Source organism: Momordica charantia, assembly GCF_013281855.1.
Source record: "Momordica charantia cultivar OHB3-1 chromosome 6 unlocalized genomic scaffold, Mcharantia_2.0 BLBB01000006.1, whole genome shotgun sequence".
In the NCBI taxonomy this organism is placed as follows: domain Eukaryota; kingdom Viridiplantae; phylum Streptophyta; class Magnoliopsida; order Cucurbitales; family Cucurbitaceae; genus Momordica; species Momordica charantia.
Window position 1 is genome coordinate 6,747,634 of NW_028275164.1, and position 19,064 is coordinate 6,766,697.

The window sequence follows — 19,064 nt, forward strand, 5'->3', positions numbered from 1 at the left end:
GTGGCGAGATGTATTTACTGAAATTTGTTTTAGTTTAATAAAAAAGATGGAAAAGAAAAAGATCGAGGAAAAAGAAAAGAATGAAATGAAATTAGAAAAAAAGAAAGAGAAAGAGCCTGTTTGAAAAAAGAAAAAAAAAACCGACAGGAGATGACAGGAAAAGAAAGAAAAAGAAATGGCGTCGAAAAATATATTTATTAAAAATATATAAATTTATTATTATTATTTTATTATAATATATTTTCAAAATCAATTATTATTTTATTCAATTAAATCTCAAGTTTTGATTTTCAATCATTAAAGATCTAATAGCCCAAATTCAAATTCAATTTCGATTTCAAATTTATTTTCAACTTTTCCTCACCTATTTAAACCCCACTTCCTTCAACATTTCATACAACTCATTTTCTCCCAATTTTCTCTCCAAATTTCTACATTGTCAATCTCTCTTCAAAGCTTCAATTTTTGTTCTATATTCTGAAGGGAGATTTTTTATTTGAGAGATATTTGAGCTTTCAATTTTATTTCTTTTAGCCAATTTGAGGGCTTTTATTTGTAAGAATTTTTTCTTACAAATTTGTGAGCAAATATTTGTATACCCACTCTTTGAGAGAGTTTGTAAGTTTATTCTCAAATTTTCATATCCTTTGTAAGTGTTGCTCTTGAGCCCGAAAAAGAGCGTTGTAACGGTTTGATCCTGAACCGTGGAAAGGATCGAGTTTCTTCTTGCTCCCGAGAAAAAAGAATGTTTTATTCCGGTTTGACTACTACCGTGGAAAGAGTCAAAGTTTCTTAATCGAATACCCAAGAGGCGCTTGGGGAGTGGAGTAGGCCGGTTGTTGCCGAACCACTATAAAATTTCCGGTGTCATTTTTTCTAACCCTACTCTATTTAATTTTTGCAATTAATTTTCTTTATTACAAATTGCATAAAATTAATTGTTCGAATTTGTTATTCATATTTATGCTCAATGTTTATATTTGAATTATGTGGGTGGTGACATTAATTAGGATGTTTGTATTTCTAATTTATTGTTTAAATTGTGATAAAATTAATTGTTTCTAAAAAGTTTTCTTATTTGCTTAAATTTGGGCCCACCGTAGTAAAAAATTTGTAAAGTTTAATTAAACCTATTCACCCCCTCTTGTCATACCGATCTAACAATTAAAAGAGAAAGGAATAAAATGACAGATACTCTAGCTATTCTCGCTACTCGGCTCGAAATCTCAAGAGGGTGGAGCCCCCTTTCGTTGTGGGTTTCCTATTTAATTTTTCTTTTCTATTTATGGTGTAAAAAGAAAAAAGATTTTTTTTTTTTTGGAAAAATTTTCTATTATTATTTTTTTTTTTTTGTAAAAATTAGTAGTTGAAATTAATAGAAATTGAACAAATAGATTATAATTATCAAAGTTTAGGATCTACTTTGAAGAAATTAAAAATTTCTGAATTCTCGGTTAGAAAGAAATTTAGAGTAAATATTGATGGAAAGGTTAGGGACAAAAATTAATGGTTTCCATAATTTCTTTGAGGATTTGTATACAAATATAAATTAATGGAACCGATGCTTCTTTTTCTTTTTTTAAATATTTTCAGCATCGTAATTGTATACAAACAAGTTGGGTAAATGGTACATAAAAGCCAGTATTTCATAAATGTATTTAAGGAATACTTTTTGTTACCAAAATACCTGATTTATATTTCTTAATATTTTAATTTATATTTTTTTTTCTAATAATTTAATAGTATTTAAGATTAATATATTTATTGTCAAAATTTTTACATACCTTCTTTTAAATCCTTTGTCGAGCTCACCAATGCTTAAACACGAAGTAGTAAGACTTGTTGAAGTTTCCGAACTCTTGATATGGTAATCGAACCATGAGGCATGACAAAGGAAGCTTCTTGGTTCATATCGTAATTATTTCCTTAAATATTTTACTAACCATGTTCTTTCCATTTCTAGGACATTTATTTTAGGATTTCAATTTATCATTTTTTATATTTATTTAAGGTAAATATTAACACTTATTAGTAAATGATTATTTTTTAAAAAATAAATTCATATTATTTAAACAAAATTAAACAATTTACCGTCCCATAATGGTATATTGACACACAAAATTCTCTATTACCTATTTTCTTTTCATTTCTTTTGCGGGTAAATATCATTTGTTTGATTTTATATTTTATACATCTTTTCTTCGCCAAAAATCATTATCGTTCATTCATTTTGGGCAAAAATAATCACTTGAATTATTTATTATTTATTATCATTATTTTAATCATTGTCGGTAATTGTCATTGACGTTATTTTGTAGTTGAAATTTATTGGTCTATATCCCATATATTTGATATATAGCTGTAAATATTCCATTATAATGAAATAATTTGTATATATCTTTGAGATCATTATGATGCACATAGTACGGTATAATAATTATACATTTGAGATTAGTATGGTGCATATGATATAATTTGTATATACTTCTGAAGAATGATGCACATAGTATAATTTGTATATACCAACATAATGCATGTGATATAATTTATATTTCATGATGTATGATCCACGTGGTACAATAGTAATACACTCAGTAATGACAAGTATATAACATGTATACTAAAATAAGTATACATATTATAATATTTCGTAATATTACTTATTAATCATATACGAATATTTGATATATACCTAAAATACATGCCAATAACTGGATTCGCTGCCATACGTGCCCCAACAACAATAACTGAAATAACTGAAAGTTCAAATCATTAATTAATAAAGGTAAATATTTGCATTAAATATTTTTCCTTTTAGAATATTCTTTGATTGGTTTATTAAAAATATCTTATCAAGGGCATGATCAGATCTAAGGCATGATCGGATCTAGAGTAGGGTCCACATCCTATCAAGTCCCGATTGACCAGGTCTCCATTGACCGGATCCTGGTTGATAAGGTTCGACGAACCAGGTCCGACTACTAAAAAGTCTACATTTATGACTTAACTGAATGAATATACTCTCAAGGTAGTAATAACATTACTAATGAATCACAACCTAGAATCTAAAAGTTCAAATTTTTTTAATAAATTAAGTTCCTACTTCATGTTTAGTATAAGCATAGCCTAGTGGTTAATCTACTTATCTTTTCCTATATAAACATAACTTAGTGGTTAATCCGCTTATCCTATTTCATTGACATTCTTATTCTTAAGAAGATGATGTAGCTGTATAAACCAATTAAATTATTTAAATACGGTACTCCTATAGTCCTATGAAGATGAAAAAAAAAGTGGTTTGAGTTCTTTTCATCCTCCTTGCAAAAGTGTTCAAGGATCATGTAAATAGGTTAATGTCTTATTTTTAAATAGAAGATTATTAGAATTTATCTGGAAGGTATTTGTAAATGTGAATTCAGAGATCACATATAATTTTAAGCTAATAATGTAAGATTGATACTCAGTAATAAATAAATTACTCAGTGGTAATTGACATCATCTCCAACTAAGAGGTAAATTGCAAAGTGGTAATTGACATCATCTCCAACTGAGAGGTTGTGAGTTTGATTTCCCACCCCAACATGTTGTAAAATTATATGAAGTGGTTCGATACATTCTTTTTACTCAATTCCAAAAATGTCCTCACAAATATTTATATAATTTACAAATTCATCTAATATAATATATTTATTTGAATTAATTTAATATTTTTAATTTTTATATGTTATTTAGTAAAACGAATGAACTTGAGTTTAAACTCTACTTTAACTTCTGCTCTTTTAAATGAATTATTAGTTCATTTAATGAAACTCTTCCCTTAAAGTTCTATTTGCCAAATATTGAGTAGAAAAGTTTCATTTCTCTTTTAAACATGAGAAAGTAAAACTAGTCGAAACTTCTTGGCTCTTGATATTGTTAACAGGACCTTTAAACACGACAATGAATGTTCCTTGATTCGCATAACTTATCAAAATTATTAATAAAGTAACAGAAAAATATTAGATAACCTGGTTTTAACGATATATTATTATTATGATCTAAAGAAAATGGTAATATTAAAAAAGCACTAATAACCTTAAAAGTTCTCCCAAAGTAACAACAGTATATTTGAATTTGTAAAACGACATGTTATAGTCACTCAACATCAACTAATTAAGATATATATCATCAACCAAGAGAATGAAGGTTTGAATCATCCCAAAATAGAATTAGACATATTAGTAAAAAGTTGGAATCTTCTATTTTGGCAAATAGGATTACTACTTTATTTTCTACATTTAAAGTCAATTTTTTATTTAATTTAACAGCATTTACTTATAGACTATGGTAGCCTCTAAGTACAACAAAATATTGGAACAAAGCAACCAAAATAAAAGTTTTTTTCTTCTTCTTCTTCTTCTTCTTCTTCTAATACAACGTAAAAGCCCTAATTTTTCAAACACTTGGTCACAACTTCTCCAATTTTACCTCCATTAATGGCGTCCACAACTTTCTCTATATCTTCTCCAGGGCTCACCCTCTTCGCCCCACTGAGCAGCTGAGTCCCCACTTCCGTCCTCACGAAATGATAGATCGGGTAAGTACTGCATTTCTTGATTCTGTTTTCCACTGCGAAATCCCCGTTCTCAAATCTCCCTCTCGCGCTTTCCACCTCTTCTTCCAATTTCGCCTTCAATTCCTCCAAAAACCCCGGGATTCGCCTGAAGATGGTGACGCCTGTTTCATTTCCATGCTCGCCCTTGTCCGCTGAGGCGCCTTTCAGCGCTCTTTCGACAAGAACTTCCAGCAATTTGGGGATTAGGGCGTAGGAGGTGTTCGTGGGATCGTCGATGTAGGAGAACACCGCCTCGTGCTCGATTACTTGCAGAAGATCTTTCTCGCAGAATCGCGATTCGAGAAGGGATCCATCTTCGGCGACGTATAGGGTTTTTCTGACGGCTTGTAGAAGAGCATTCTTCACGACTTCCCTCATATTCTCCTCGTGTTGTCTCAAATCTATCGCCTGGCAGAGCGCCACCATGTAGGTAGCGGACATGAGCTTGAGAATCTCGATCGCTTCGGCGGATTTTCTGGCTGAGATTAAACCTAGAGAGTTTACATCCTGATTGTGTTGTTCTGCGCTCTGGACGTGGGTCGTGACAGGGTTTGCCAAGTATTGAAGCTCAGAGCAGTAAGCAGCCATGGCGATTTCCGCTCCTTTAAAGCCGTAGTCCAAGCTTGGATTTGGCCCGCCGCTCAAATTAGACGGCAATCCATTATTGTAATGATCGCAGACGAGTTCAGAGAATTGGGCGAACATTAATTTTCCGATTGCAGCGATGGCGATCCGGAGATTGTCCATGGAGACACCGATTGGGGTCCCCTGGAAGTTTCCTCCGTGGAGAGCGAGGTCCCGATGGACATCAATTAAAGGATTATCGTTTACGGAGTTGATTTCCCTTTCAATCGAATGGGTTGCCGTTCGAATGACTTCAATTTGTGGGCCAAGCCATTGGGGGGAAGTTCGAAGTGCATAGCGATCTTGTTTTGGCTTTGTCAGTGGGTCCTTTTCATGTCGGGTTTTTGCTTCTTTCATGAAGTCGCTCTGATCCAAGAGGAACTCCATGGCGGCGGCGGATTCAATCTGGCCAGGGTGGTGCTTGAGCTTATGGGTTAGTGGGTCTGCAAATTCCGGCTTGCCGAGCATGGCTTCGCAGAACATAGCAGAGAGAACGACGGCTAATAGAGCCAAAATGTTGGCGTCGAAGCAGACTGTGGCAGCGACTGCGGACCCAACCGCGGTTCCATTGACGAGAGCTAAACCTTCCTTTGCTTGAAGCTCAAATGGGCCTGCAACTCCAGCTCTCTTCAGAGCTTGCATGGCGGTTACCTCTTCGCCTTCAATTGTGGTGACCTTGGAATTATGCCTTCCGGTGATAACGCCAGCGATATAAGACAGTGGAACCAGATCGCCGGAAGCTGTGATTGTACCTCTCAAAGGCAATTTGGGGATCAAATTCTCATTCATGAGCTTCACCACAGCTTCAAGGATTTCCCAGCGAATGCCCGAGTAGCCTTGCATCAAAGTGTTTGTTCTAACAAGCATGGCCGCCTTTGAGTAGATCGACGGGAGATTGTCCTTTCCGATGACTCCAGCGTTGAGGAATCGAATAAGCTCCGTCTGGAGGTCGGCCGTTTTGGTGGTACGCCGGTGGGAGGTGGCGCCAAAGCCGGTAGTAACTCCATATGTGTCTGTTCCCCGAGAGATGTTTTCAGCAACCCAGTTAGCACTTTTGGCCACACGATCACGAGCCACGGCTTCATTGAGGTTAACTTTGACGTCACTCCGGCGAGCAATCGCGGTGACCTGAGCAACAGTGAGGGTGGTGCCTTCAATGTCAACAGTCTTAGCCTCCTGAAACTCCGACACCATTCGTCGGACCTCCTCAAAATGGGGGCAACGGAGGGCGTCGGCAGCCTTGACCCAATGATCGGAGGCTGAAACAGAGGGGAAAGATTTAGATTGATGAATGGAATCGGCTCCTGAGAGAGCTGAGGAGCAGAAAAATTCACGGGTGGCCATTGGAGGAAGAAGAACCAGTAAAGAAGATCTCGAGTCACTGAGAGAGAATGCACGAGGTCAGATTCTTGGATGAGTTGTGGGAGTTGGGGAAAGAAATGGGCATGAAATTTATAGCAAAATTTGATGGTTATTTCTTACTTTTAGTGGAAGTTGAAGATGAAGTTGCAAGGAAAGTTACATGAATCAGAAGCTTCTTAGTTTTTCATGGGCAAATGAGGATTTGACTAAGGTGACCACTTTTGGATTTTGTTTATTACCAAGAAAAATACTGGTAAAAGTTTTTGTTTTAAAAATCCAATCAAAGAATAGCTTATTCTACGTGGTTTGAATCTCTTCCTCACGTGTGAGATATATAAAAGAAAAAGTTAAATTTATGATATGGTTTATGATTTTGAAGTTTGGAACTCAAACCTTTTAATTTCTAGTTACAAGCTTGATTAAGATATATATCTCCTTCTATGATTTGAGAATGATACCTGATAATGATGTTGCGAACTCGAATATTTACTCAGGTTGTCACTTTTCAATGTTAGAGTTAATCCAATTGTTTGGTTTAACTATTTAGTAATTTGTCTTGTCAAGATCAATTTAATAAAGTTTTGAAATGAGAAGGAACTGTTTTTTGTTTTTTTCCCTCCGAGATTATCCTAAAGTTTGAACTCATTCTCTCTTTAACTAATCTTAGTTTCTTTAGATCAATAATCGAAGAGATTGTTTTTATGTCTTTTGACACAAATAAAATAAATAAAATTGAATAGTTAGTTTCAAATAACTTTTTTTTAAAAATTGTTTATGAATGGAATATTTCTTGTTTAGAAAAAATGTCACGGCGTTTTTCATAAAAGCATTTGGGCGTTTTTAGAATTTACAAAGACTATGAAAATTTACATCTTTTTCATCTCATAAATAATTTCAATTTTCAAACTTTCTTATTAGCACATTTCAATTTCAGCTTTAATCAAGAAAAAGAAAAACAATTTCAACTCCTTAATATGATGCTCCAATTGTGAAATATGTGTTCCTCTGAATTTTTAGTTAGTGTTCAAATTTTGATATTCCGACTTTTGGAAGTAGAAGGGTTTAGATGAGGGAAAAAAAAACAATATAGCCTCAATTATTAAAAGACCTTACAACCTTTATCATTTTTGTTAGATTTTATTTTCTGCATTGAGTTTATTTGGTATCTAATTTAGGTTTATTTGGTAGCTAATTTAGGATTACTTCATCTAATTGTGACTTAGAGTTTATGATAGGCCAAAATATATTTGTTGGGGGCAAAATATGACCTACCATGTGGCAAGATCATCTACGGGTGACCTCATCTATGGGCTCCCCTCCTTTCTTCTACATTTACTATTCATTTCATTTCCAAAACCATAAAATATTTTCTTTTTCAGGTACACATTTACTTGATTGGCTTTCACACTTTAACAAATTTTTTATATTTTATATTTTACTTTTTCAAGTCCTTGGTGGGACCCACCCCATTGAAAAACCAAGCCCCTATGCATAGGCAGGTCCCAATAGGCTTTCTCGGCAGATATGTGATAACCTAAACAAATCAACCAACCATCTTGTTTACTGTTTTTCATATGTAAATTTAAAAACATATTACTGTTTTCAAAATCTCTTTTTTTTTTCCTTCTATACTTTTAACTTTTTTTTCTATAACATATTATCACTAACTAATTCTTTTATCAATCTAAATATTTTTTTCCTTAAATTATTTTTTTCTCTAAAATTTTCATATTTTTAATATTTAGGTTATATTTTACGTTTTTTTTCTTTTGTTAGGATAGATCACCCTCATTTGACTCTCTAAAATTTTTAATATTTTTCGAATTTTTCTCTCTCTAAAATTTTATCTTTTATTACTTTTCTTTTTCTTCCTATTCTAATCTATTTTTCCTCTGAATATTTTATTTTCTCATGCAATTTTCTTTCATTATAACTTTTATTTATTTTCTCTAAAAAAATATATTTTGAATATTATTTTTATCTTTAAATTCTATAATTTTCTTATTTTTTTTATTTAACATATATTTTCCTCTCTAACTTTATTTTTTAATAAAATTTTTCTCTTTTTGTCTTTAACTTTTATTTGACTATTTTTTTTCTAAATATTTTTCTCTATCTCTCTAAAATTACTATTTAAAAAGTTTATTTCCATTTATGTAAACTTATATTTTCACGTCTCTAAATCATAGATCAATAAATTTTTGCAAGCTCGGGTGGCCGCTCCAAAAATAGTAAATGCATGTCTCAACCTCATTCCAGTTTCATTTTTAAATAATTAATATATATTTTATTAACATATTTTCTAAATTGTAATAAAATATTAAATATTTTTTAAAATTAATTATTTATAGGAGTGAATAATAATTCTAAAAGTAATTAATATATATTTATTACACTTTTTATTTTTAAATTATAAAAATAATTAAAATTAATTATAAAACCAGTAATTTTTCTGGTGAATTCTCATCCCTAAATAAGGATTCTTTAATATGGATCTTGATTCTTGAACCGAGAAACGAAGTAAAGATGGTGGACTAAAAATTTTCACCACCACGAGAATGGGACAATGCATCTTTACTCTCGTCCCCACATCATTGTCATCTTTAATCTACCTATAATTTTCTCTCTTTAATATATATTTCAAATTTCTAACTTTTAAAAAATATAAAACTAAAAATAATTACCAAATATGTTTGGTTTTCTGTTTTAAAAAAACAAAAAACAAAATATATAGTTTTATTTTTTAAAAGCAGAAAAATAAAAAGAGAAAAATCAAAAATCAAAAACAAAAATGGTTGGACCAAAGAAATTTGATATTTTTTACTCTAACAAAAAGAAGAAAAATAAATTGGATGTTTATATGGTCACATTTGAAATTTCCATCGTGTTTCTTCCTATGAAGACAATTTCATGGAAAGAAATCCTTACAATTTCTCTGCAGTTTCAAACTGAATAGTGACTACCCATGAAATCCTTTTTGGTTGACTACAGAGGCCACATATAATAATTTCTTTGTTTCATTAAATTAGGCTATTTTAAAGTAGATAGAAATTTCGTTTCAATTTTGTTCATTTAATAACGAATAAAACTTGATTTTACATGCTTAAGTAAGAATTCTCATTTAGCCAAAACATTTATTTTATAGTACTTCTATTTCATTACCTTTTGTTTATTAGGTCTTTTATCATTAGTGGGTTACGATATCAATAAAATACCATAAACTTTAGGGGCACTTTAGTAAAATAAGCAAAATAACAACCACATTTCTTTTTTTCAAATATAGCATTTTTTTTCTTCAAAAAAAACGGAGGTCTAATTATAAAATTAGAAATTCACCCTATATCATTATTATATATATCAGTACAATTGATTTACTTCTGGTATAACCATAATATCTACTCAACTTTTAACATGTTTTACCACTAATGTACGTATGATAACCATTGATTTACCATGCTGATACAACACATATATATGTGATATGTAACTAATTTATCAGTGATATACAAATGATATACCACTAATATAACTTCTTATATAATTATATGATTTACCACTAATATAATACTGATATATATTTCATATATACTTAATATGCTTCTAATTTACCACTTATATACCTTTGATATAATCATTATATCTATTAATATAACTATGATACATGTTTGTTGATATAATACAATTATATCCAATATTTTTTTCAAATGAAAACAATGGTGCAAAATTTTTTATTTTTTATTTTTAGTTATTATATAAAAGGTTTACGTGGACCATGCACGTCCAAAAAGACAAGTTAAAATTTTGATATACTTTATAAATTTAAACCGTAGATATTCCTTATATTTAGTATCTAATTAATATTAATATTGAATAAATAGTAGTAGAGATATAGTCATCAACATTATTGATAATATTAGTATATTAATCAACAAATTGAAATGGTAAACTAGAATTTAAACAGTTGATATACCACTAAAAATTAAACATTGGATATACCTTATATTTAGTATATCAGTTGCAAATATATTTAGTATATCATAAATTAGAAATACATTATATATATGTATAATACATACAATTGACGTACATCAGTGGTATATCTGATGATGTATATCATAGGTACATCAGATACTGTATATTAAGGGTACATCGAATGTATATCAGAAGTATATCAGAATTACATCGGATGTACATTAGATATAGATGAGATGTATATCATATACAAATTTACATCAGATTTATATCATATATAGATTTGATGTATGATATACATCAAATGTATATCAGATATAAATTATATGTATATTAGATATCGATATACATCAGATGTATATCATATATCATGAGGGTAAAATTGGAATAATAAAAATTCCGAAAATTCAAATTCAAATATTTTGCTATATTTAAAATTTTAAAAAGTTAGTGGCATTTTTTGAAATACATGAAATATTTTTGCTACCTGCTATAATTACCCTAAACTTGAAGAAAACATTTTTATGGAATTCAAAAGTAAATTCATATGAATTTGACTCCAAAATAGACAATTGGTACCTAAAATAGGCAAAGATAAGTGGCGTTGTTGAGAATAGTTCATAAACCACAAGAGCAGGGAGATGTTTGACTTACGATTTTAATTAGCTTAGTTTAGGATCGTGAAACATGACTTTTGTATCATCTATGTTTGTAAATGTAGATAGAAAAATAGATTATTGATATAATATGTATTTAGTTTGGCGATTTATGATTTGTAAAAGTTATACTTAAAAAGAAATAATGTTTTTCCTTTTAAACCTTTTAGTTCAACATCTGGATGAAAGGATTTGAACATCTGATCTTTTCGTTATATATATTTTAACCTATTGACCTATCTTTCATATTGATCCTATGAATTTTTATATAGCGATTAATAATCTCAACTTATAATTATGGTTTTAAATATCCGTCGACACATTGATATTTTCATCAACATATCTATTTTGTCATAGGTTCGACATCTACATGAGGAGTAAATTGACATTTCTATTATAGTACGAGAAAATTGATAAAATATAAAAAATATCAACAAAATGTCACTAATATATACACAATATTAATATTAATTATTTTTAACTAATTTAGAAATAGGAAAATGTTTATTTGTTAATTTAAATATCTTTTACGATTTTTTTTTTAATTTTTCTAACTTTTACAGAAATATCCATTGACATCAATATTTTATCGATATTTCTATGAAATTGAGATCTCGACATTTGTATCGACATCGACGTTTAAAACCTTAATAAACAAATTCACATGACAAAAATAGATTATGACTTCTTTTAACTTTAAATCAAACAAGCATAACCTCTTGAACCAAATACCCTTGAACACTTTACTATTATTATTATTATTATCAAAAAGTGATTTTTTTCCTTTTTCAAAAGTGTCATACTCTAAACCCATTTCTAACCTTGTAGCAGTGAGGCACGGCAGCGACTTAATTATAGATAGACAAAATTCTCAAATTGGCAAACAAATCATAGTGAAGAAAAGGAAAAACAAATTCACTGAAATGTTCTTATTGGGATCTTTTACACTTCAATTTGAAACTTGCCTTCTTTATCGAGATTATTGATTGTTGGCGTAACCTCCTACATCTACATTTGTAACTACAGGATGGGCACTTATAGTTGTGAATTTGTGTGGATTGATCAGGAGTGATTTTTACGCATTGGCCATGAAACCAAGTGTCGCAAAAGTCGCAACAAATCCAAAACTCTTTCTGGTTTGGGTTAGGTTTCTTGTCACAACTCCCACATATCTCATTATCTTCCTCTTTGGTTTCCATTGCCCTCGCCATGGTCTTGGGAGGCTTTCTAGACTTGTATCTTCTAGTTATGGTCTCCAGTATTGTGGGAATGTCGTTTATCATACCAAACAAGCATTGCCTGCACCAACTTCTAAAATTTTTTAGAACATATCTTTGTTCAAGTAGACTGGATTTAGAATGTTTTCTTTGGTAGAAAAATGGATTTAGATTAGGCTTGGAGTTGGGAAGGAAGTTAGAATTGAGTTAGGGATGAACTAAACCAAAATTTTAATAAGAATCACAGTGCCAAAATTAAGATTTAAGGACAAAAATAGAAATAAATAAAACTTCAAAGATCAAAAAAGAGAAAAAAGGCGAATCAACAAAAATTGAAGCAGAGAATGGAGAAATTGAGTACCTCTGAACTCTGTCGAAATAACAGGCACCGTTGTAGAAGGCCAGAGAGAGCAACCAAGCATCGCTAAGAGCAGCTACAAGGAACAACCAGTCCTTTAATTGAGTCCGATCATCTCTCGCGAAGTTAATTCCTGATGCAGGCTCTGGCCTCGGATTCGTCGCTGCCTTCGTAGACGCACTCCGTACTCTCCATTCTCCGTCGGGAAGTCCGTACAGGCAAACTTCATCTTCTTCCTCTGAACCTCATCAGGTAGCCAATGTCAGAAACAGACGCAAAATCTTGAGAGATAGGGCCGAGAGAGGGAGAACTGACCGAGATCGCACTGCCGAACGAATTCTTCAACATCTGCGAAGAATGGCGATCGATCAAGAGATTAGGGCTCCGGAAATCTTCGTGGAAATTAAAGAGAATTAAAGAAATAAAATAAGCGAATTCTTCGGCATCTGCGAAGAATGGTGATGGATCGAGAGAGATGAAGTCTAAATCGAAATTAGGGCTCCGAAACTCGTCGTGGAAATTAAAGAAAGTTAAAGAAAGAGAAAGGGAGAGACCGAGGGTGAGAGCTTTGACAATGCTGGTTCGTCGTCCCAAGAAATCCTGGAAGACCTTCTTCACCGTCGAAGCTCCTTCTTCCATGGCGGTTCTGTTTCTGCGCGCGTTTTTCGAATTTGAATTTAGTGGCTAAATAACCTGAAGAAGTGAGTTTGTTCCTTCCTCCTCTTTTAAATTCATTTTCCAATTTTCATAGTTTTTTTATTTTTTCACTTCTAGCATAATTTAAATATGTATTTTTTAAATGTCAAATTTTTTAATTTTTTCAAATATAGCATAAATATGACTCTATTTTAGGTTATATTTGAATTTGAATATAATTTAAATTAGGGTAATTGTGGTGGGTAGCGAAAATATTTCATGTATTTTAAAAAATGTCACCAACTTTTCAAAATTTCAAATATAGCAAAATATTTGAATTTTTATTTTCGGAATTTTTATTATTCCAATTTTACCCTTATGATATCTTATATATATCTATATCGGATAAACATCTAATTTATATCAGATATAGATTTGATGTATGATACTGATGTAAATTTGTATGATATGCATCCAATCTATATCTAATGTATATCCGATGTAACTCTAATATACTTTCGATATACATTCGATGTAACCCTCATTCAACTGATATACATTATTAGATATACCACCGATACACATCAATTGTACGTATTATACATCTAATATATATATCTGATGTATTTCTAATTTATGATATACTAAATATATTTCAAATCTTTCTTTCGCTGAATCAACAAAGTTAAATTTTTACTTGGTAAAAATATTTTTTGAAAAGAAAGTATTCAAAATTATTATACCACTTTACCCTTTTATATATATACACATATAATAAAAAATGATAGAATAATATTTTTATTGACATTTCTAAAAATTGGAGATCGAAATACCCATAAACCAAACAATTTCGAGATATTTTTATTGAAAAAAAAATTGAAAAATAGGCAACGTATCCAAACGCATTATTTCTCTAGATCTCAACTCAAACATCTCCTAAATAAATAAATTGTTTGTTTGTATAATCTTTTTCAAAAGAGGTATTTCTCAATCAAATTCAACTCTACAAAAACATTAAATTGAGCTTAAAAGGATAACTGCTGCTGATTTCAAATAGATAATATATAAAAACAAAAATTAGCATTTTCATTGGCTTTTTTTGTTTTTTTTTTCTTTTTTCCTTCCAAAATATCATACAACTAAAATTAGTTGGGTGAAATTCAAATAGTACATAAAAAGTGGCACTCTGACTCTGCCATATATCTAGAGCCTAAAAACCAAAATCCCAAAAAAGAAGGAAAAAACAAAACCTCCCGAGGAAAGATTTGATAACTACTATCATCACATTCCACTTGGCCTGATAACTCTCAACTGCAGCCCTGTTCTAGTTCCTGGATATGCCACATTCAATTTGAAGAAGAAGACCAAATCAATATAATTCAAAACCCCCGTTCGAGTCATCTGGTGTCAAATGCTGAAATCAGAATAAGAAACCATCAACAATCAAAGAACGATGAAATACCGAAAGGTGAAACCGCAATAGGTAATCTATGGTTTAGTAATATGTATGAATGGCAAAAGAACAGCAGCACATAATCTCTACAGGATCTCGATTCAAGGCTTATACTCGACGACAACAGAGTCGAGTTATATTCATTACACAAAACATTGGTGAATTGTACAAGTCTTTCTCAGATTCAGAAACGTGGATGAATCTCAAAAGGAAAGAAAAATAGTATGAATTCAACCCGTGGCGTTTCTTGATTATCTAAAATCCTACACTACACCTGATCATAATCGGGTGGTCAGGCCAAGGTACATTTATTCCACAAAAAGTGTTTCGTCATCATGTCAGAAAATTCTATAGGGAATAAATGAGAAATGTTACCATCGTTGACTAATCTATCTAATCAATGTGATTCAACTAGTCCCATCCTGTCTTTCAATTTGTTCCATTTGAATGGCCTATCAGTTATATGTAGAAAAATTCATGGAAAAAACTCTACATTTGATAACTATTTTAAGAATATGAAATCTGCGAACCTTTGTCGTCTCCTGATGATTCACTTTCTCTATTCTCCGGTACGTGCTGATTAAAAAACTGTTGAATTGTTCTCCAATAATCGTCGCCACCAGCTAGCCAAGTGTCCATATGCATGCCAGAGGGAAATTCAACAAAGAGACAACGGCCGTTGTGAGCAGCTGCTTTGGCATACAGCATCTGCATGTGGACTGGGGGAACCATCTCATCTTGTAATCCAGATAAGAAAAGGATTGGCCGCTTAATCTGCAGTGAAGATTTCAAAGAGTGCTAATTACAACTGAAACAAGCAAATAATGTCAAAAAGATTAATCAGAGTGCATTTTTCAAAAATTTGTTCTGAAACACTATTTCCCGTGTTTCGAAATAGTTTGTCCCAACCTTTCCAACTACGTCAATGGTACTCCATGGAGAACGCACAAGAAAATTGAGAACCTTGGGACCTTTTGATCCAGGGCCTCCAATAAACCACTTTAGAAAGGGTAGCAAAACTCCAGCCATATCCAAAATAGATGTAAAAGTATTTTCCAATATCAGTGCAGCAACCTGCAATTCAGGATCCAATAAAAAAGCTACAAAGTCCAAAATAAAAAGCACAAAAAGCTCAAAACATTTCGAAACAAATGAAGATCAATTCAAAATATTCTAATGAGTAAACAATCAACTGCTGGACAATGAACATTTTGATTCCAAAAAGTCATAGGAAATCTCTAAGCAGCAGCTGTCAAAAGTCAACCCTAGCCCTCCTCGCAATACCTTGTTGGGGTTATTATTGGTAAGGACTGCTCCAACTGCACCCCCGAGCGACCTTCCAAACACTATTATTCTAGATGTGTCAATATCCGTCCTTTGAGAAAGATGATCCAGTGCAGCCTACTCAAGTAAAACAAAACCATACTGTTTTCAAGTACTCTTTTTGGAAGAAAACATATTATAAAAAAGAATTAGAACCAATGAACACCTGAGCATCTCTTATAATTCCATGCTGAGAAGGATAACCATCACTTGCTCCATAACTGCTTGAGGTCATATGGCATCAGTGACCGTTCCATTTAAGTAGCAGCAATATATACCAATGAACATATTGCTGCTGAAATATATTAAAAGACAAATGGAAATACGAGCCACATTTAAGAAAAAATTACATACCCTCTATATGAAAGCATGAAAACATTGCATTGCAACCTCTGTATCATGATACGGACCATTTCAAGACGATGGGCAATGTCTAGAGCAGGAAGTCAAGGTCAAAAAATAGCTATTGAACCCCAAGAACCATCAACATATCAGTAGTTTACATAGACAAATTAATTTTTAAAATAATAATAATAATAATTAAGAGCTGAGATATCACACATGCATCATGAACAAAATTATAATCTAAGAAGTATATATATTTAAACAAACTGGTAAATGCAGTTAAACGAAAAATTTCTCATGTCTAATTTTCATAAAGATGACGATGGTAATCAGGATACTTCCAGCATTTTCTTGGAAAAAAAGGATGGTGGGACCTGCAAACCAGTAGCACCACGTTGTAAGCCTTGAGAAGTAACCTCACATTAAGGTAAATAGGTAAGCCCAAAGGAGGAAAAGAAAAGAAAGAGGTGGAGCAACATAACTTATGCTGTCGGAGGGGGAAAAACAGATACATATACAGTTAAAATAACCAAGAACATTGTCAAAAAAAGAATATGAAAGAAGAAAATCCCCATAGTTAATTACATGAATCAATGACAAGCATTTAGGAGTTCTATTGAGCAACCCAAGAAAAATTTTCCTCAAGTTCAATACATGCCTACTGTTAACTTGTAGAACTGTTCTTTTCCAACTTTATCAAACCTTTGATTCAAATCAACTACAACCACTTACAGCCTAAAAAATGCATTGGTCAGATATTAAAGCTTGCATCAGTCTGTAATCACTATGACTGATGGAAATTTAACAAGAAGTTAGAACCTGCAAGGAAAATTCTCTATTTCTTGAATCAAAATAAGCCCCAATTTTCTTAGGGGCAAATCAAAATGAGGCAATTGAGCATCCAGATTCCTCCGTTAATTTCTTCACATTCGTTAATTCCACAAATATAACAACAAAAATGATGAAGTTAGAGACATGTTCCATAGCGTCAATTTTCCTGGTACCCCCGCCATTCAACAATTAGATCAATTTCACCACTGCCCATCTGAACCCAGCATGTTATACCGAGAAACATGGATACTAAGTTTTGTATTCAATCAGTAACTTGCTTTCTCTATCAAAAGATTTGAGAGACTTTTACATTCCCAAGGACAAATCATGAACAACAAAGCCAGCTATCCAACAGTCTCAAGCACCCTCAAAAAATTCCAATAAACAAGTACAAACAACATCATCTCATCCCAACACCCAGACATCTACATTCTCAATTATCCTTAATTCCCATAAAACAAATGGATCCTCAATAAATTTCGAGTTAAACTTACTTAACACCGATTTGATCAACTGAGAATCCCAACTTATGTGCCAAGAAATGATCAATAGAGCATTCCAACAAATTCAAGCTTCCAGCGCCCTTTCCTCCACTATAAAACCAATTTCTCCGGAAGAGAAATATAACTAATCAAACAAACCCAACCACAAAATAAAAATAAGATCCGCTAGTCCCAGGTCCATGAATCAGCTCAGTGTGACAAGAAACAGAACACAACCACATCAGCTAAACCCTACTCGCAAATCCATCAAAATTCAAGCACGAAAAATGAACACACCCGAGAGTAAAAGAAAGAGAAGGATCAAACCTCGGCAATCGGGGAAGAGTCTGATGAACCAGGAGTGAAGGCGGACTCCATCGGAAGATCGAAGCCACACATCCTCATAAACAAGTCGAAGCCGAGATGGGTTAATGGTGTAGGATTTAGTAAGACCCGGAAGAACTGGCACATAGACCAGCCTCTCCTGGAAGGCGACAAGCAACGCCATTCCGGCGACCACCAAGCCCCCAACGCCGTAGAACAACGCGCTCACGTAAGAAACCATAGTCGATCTCCGTGGGGCGTTCGGGTTTCCAAGGTTTTCCCTCTGGAAGGAGCGAGATTTGAAATTTTCAGGGTCGGTTGGCAATAGCAATGGTAATGGGGAAACTCGTGAGCAATCAGATTTGGCGAGGAGAGGAGAGGTAGGGCCTCAAAAAGGGAGGAATTGGAATTGGGTGTGAAATTGGGAGTTATATTTACCTTGGGTTGGTGCTTAATTTCCCGTTTGGGTTACAGAGAATCCATGCCTCTCGCACAGTGACATCGCCACTCCAATGGCTATGGCTGGCTATGGCGCTGAGTCTCAGTCTGGACCACGCTCTACACAAAAAAGGGGACTCTGATTGCGTGGCCGACCCTCCTTCTGATCCTTTTTTCCCCTCTTCTTCCCTTTCTTTCCCTCTCCACAACCAACACACAACAAAAAAGGTATAAGATATTTTCATCTATGACCAACTTGTTTTGTATTGTAGTTTTGGTGCCTAAATATAAATATTTGCTTTGAAACATATGCATTTTATTTGCAATGGCTCAATCATGAGATATTATGATAGTTTTGCTCTTTGCCAAATAGATATTATTGTCCATCTGAAAAGATAGTTCAATAAATAAGACACTTATTTCTGTATTAAAGAATAAAGATTGATTTT

The 19,064-nt window shown here is 32.6% G+C and overlaps 2 protein-coding genes and 1 long non-coding RNA gene across 3 annotated transcripts; all 3 read right to left on the bottom strand.

The window, feature by feature from the left end:
• Positions 1-4,215: 4,215 nt before the first annotated feature.
• Positions 4,216-6,625, bottom strand: LOC111016602 (phenylalanine ammonia-lyase-like). Its single transcript, XM_022292049.2, has one exon. The coding sequence runs from the start codon at positions 6,560-6,562 to the stop codon at positions 4,427-4,429; it is 2,136 nt and encodes a 711-aa protein (XP_022147741.1). The 5' UTR covers positions 6,563-6,625; the 3' UTR covers positions 4,216-4,426.
• A 5,523-nt stretch (positions 6,626-12,148) lies between these two features.
• LOC111016472 (uncharacterized) lies at positions 12,149-13,472 on the bottom strand. The gene is made up of 3 exons (XR_015791743.1): positions 13,338-13,472; positions 12,787-13,131; positions 12,149-12,507 (listed from the first exon to the last, which is right to left on the bottom strand). It is a non-coding gene; the product is annotated as an uncharacterized LOC111016472 (long non-coding RNA).
• Positions 13,473-14,484: 1,012 nt separating this feature from the next.
• WAV2 (alpha/beta-Hydrolases superfamily protein) lies at positions 14,485-18,790 on the bottom strand. The gene is made up of 8 exons (XM_022291998.2): positions 18,181-18,790; positions 16,879-16,914; positions 16,550-16,628; positions 16,362-16,416; positions 16,157-16,273; positions 15,782-15,946; positions 15,403-15,646; positions 14,485-14,833 (listed from the first exon to the last, which is right to left on the bottom strand). Exons 1-8 carry the CDS (start codon positions 18,416-18,418, stop codon positions 14,817-14,819), a joined length of 951 nt encoding a protein of 316 aa, XP_022147690.1. The 5' UTR covers positions 18,419-18,790; the 3' UTR covers positions 14,485-14,816.
• Between the last annotated feature and the right edge of the window lie 274 nt (positions 18,791-19,064).

Coding starts and splice junctions, on each gene's coding strand:
- WAV2 (XM_022291998.2), bottom strand. CDS start 18,418: ATGGTTTCTTACGTGAGCGCGTTGTTCTACGGCGTTGGGGGCTTGGTG. Junction 16,915..18,180: donor ACTCTTCCCCGATTGCCGAG/GTTTGATCCTTC, acceptor ACTGGTTTGCAG/GTCCCACCATCCTTTTTTTC. Junction 16,417..16,549: donor TTCATGCTTTCATATAGAGG/GTATGTAATTTT, acceptor GACCTCAAGCAG/TTATGGAGCAAGTGATGGTT.
- LOC111016602 (XM_022292049.2), bottom strand. CDS start 6,562: ATGGCCACCCGTGAATTTTTCTGCTCCTCAGCTCTCTCAGGAGCCGAT.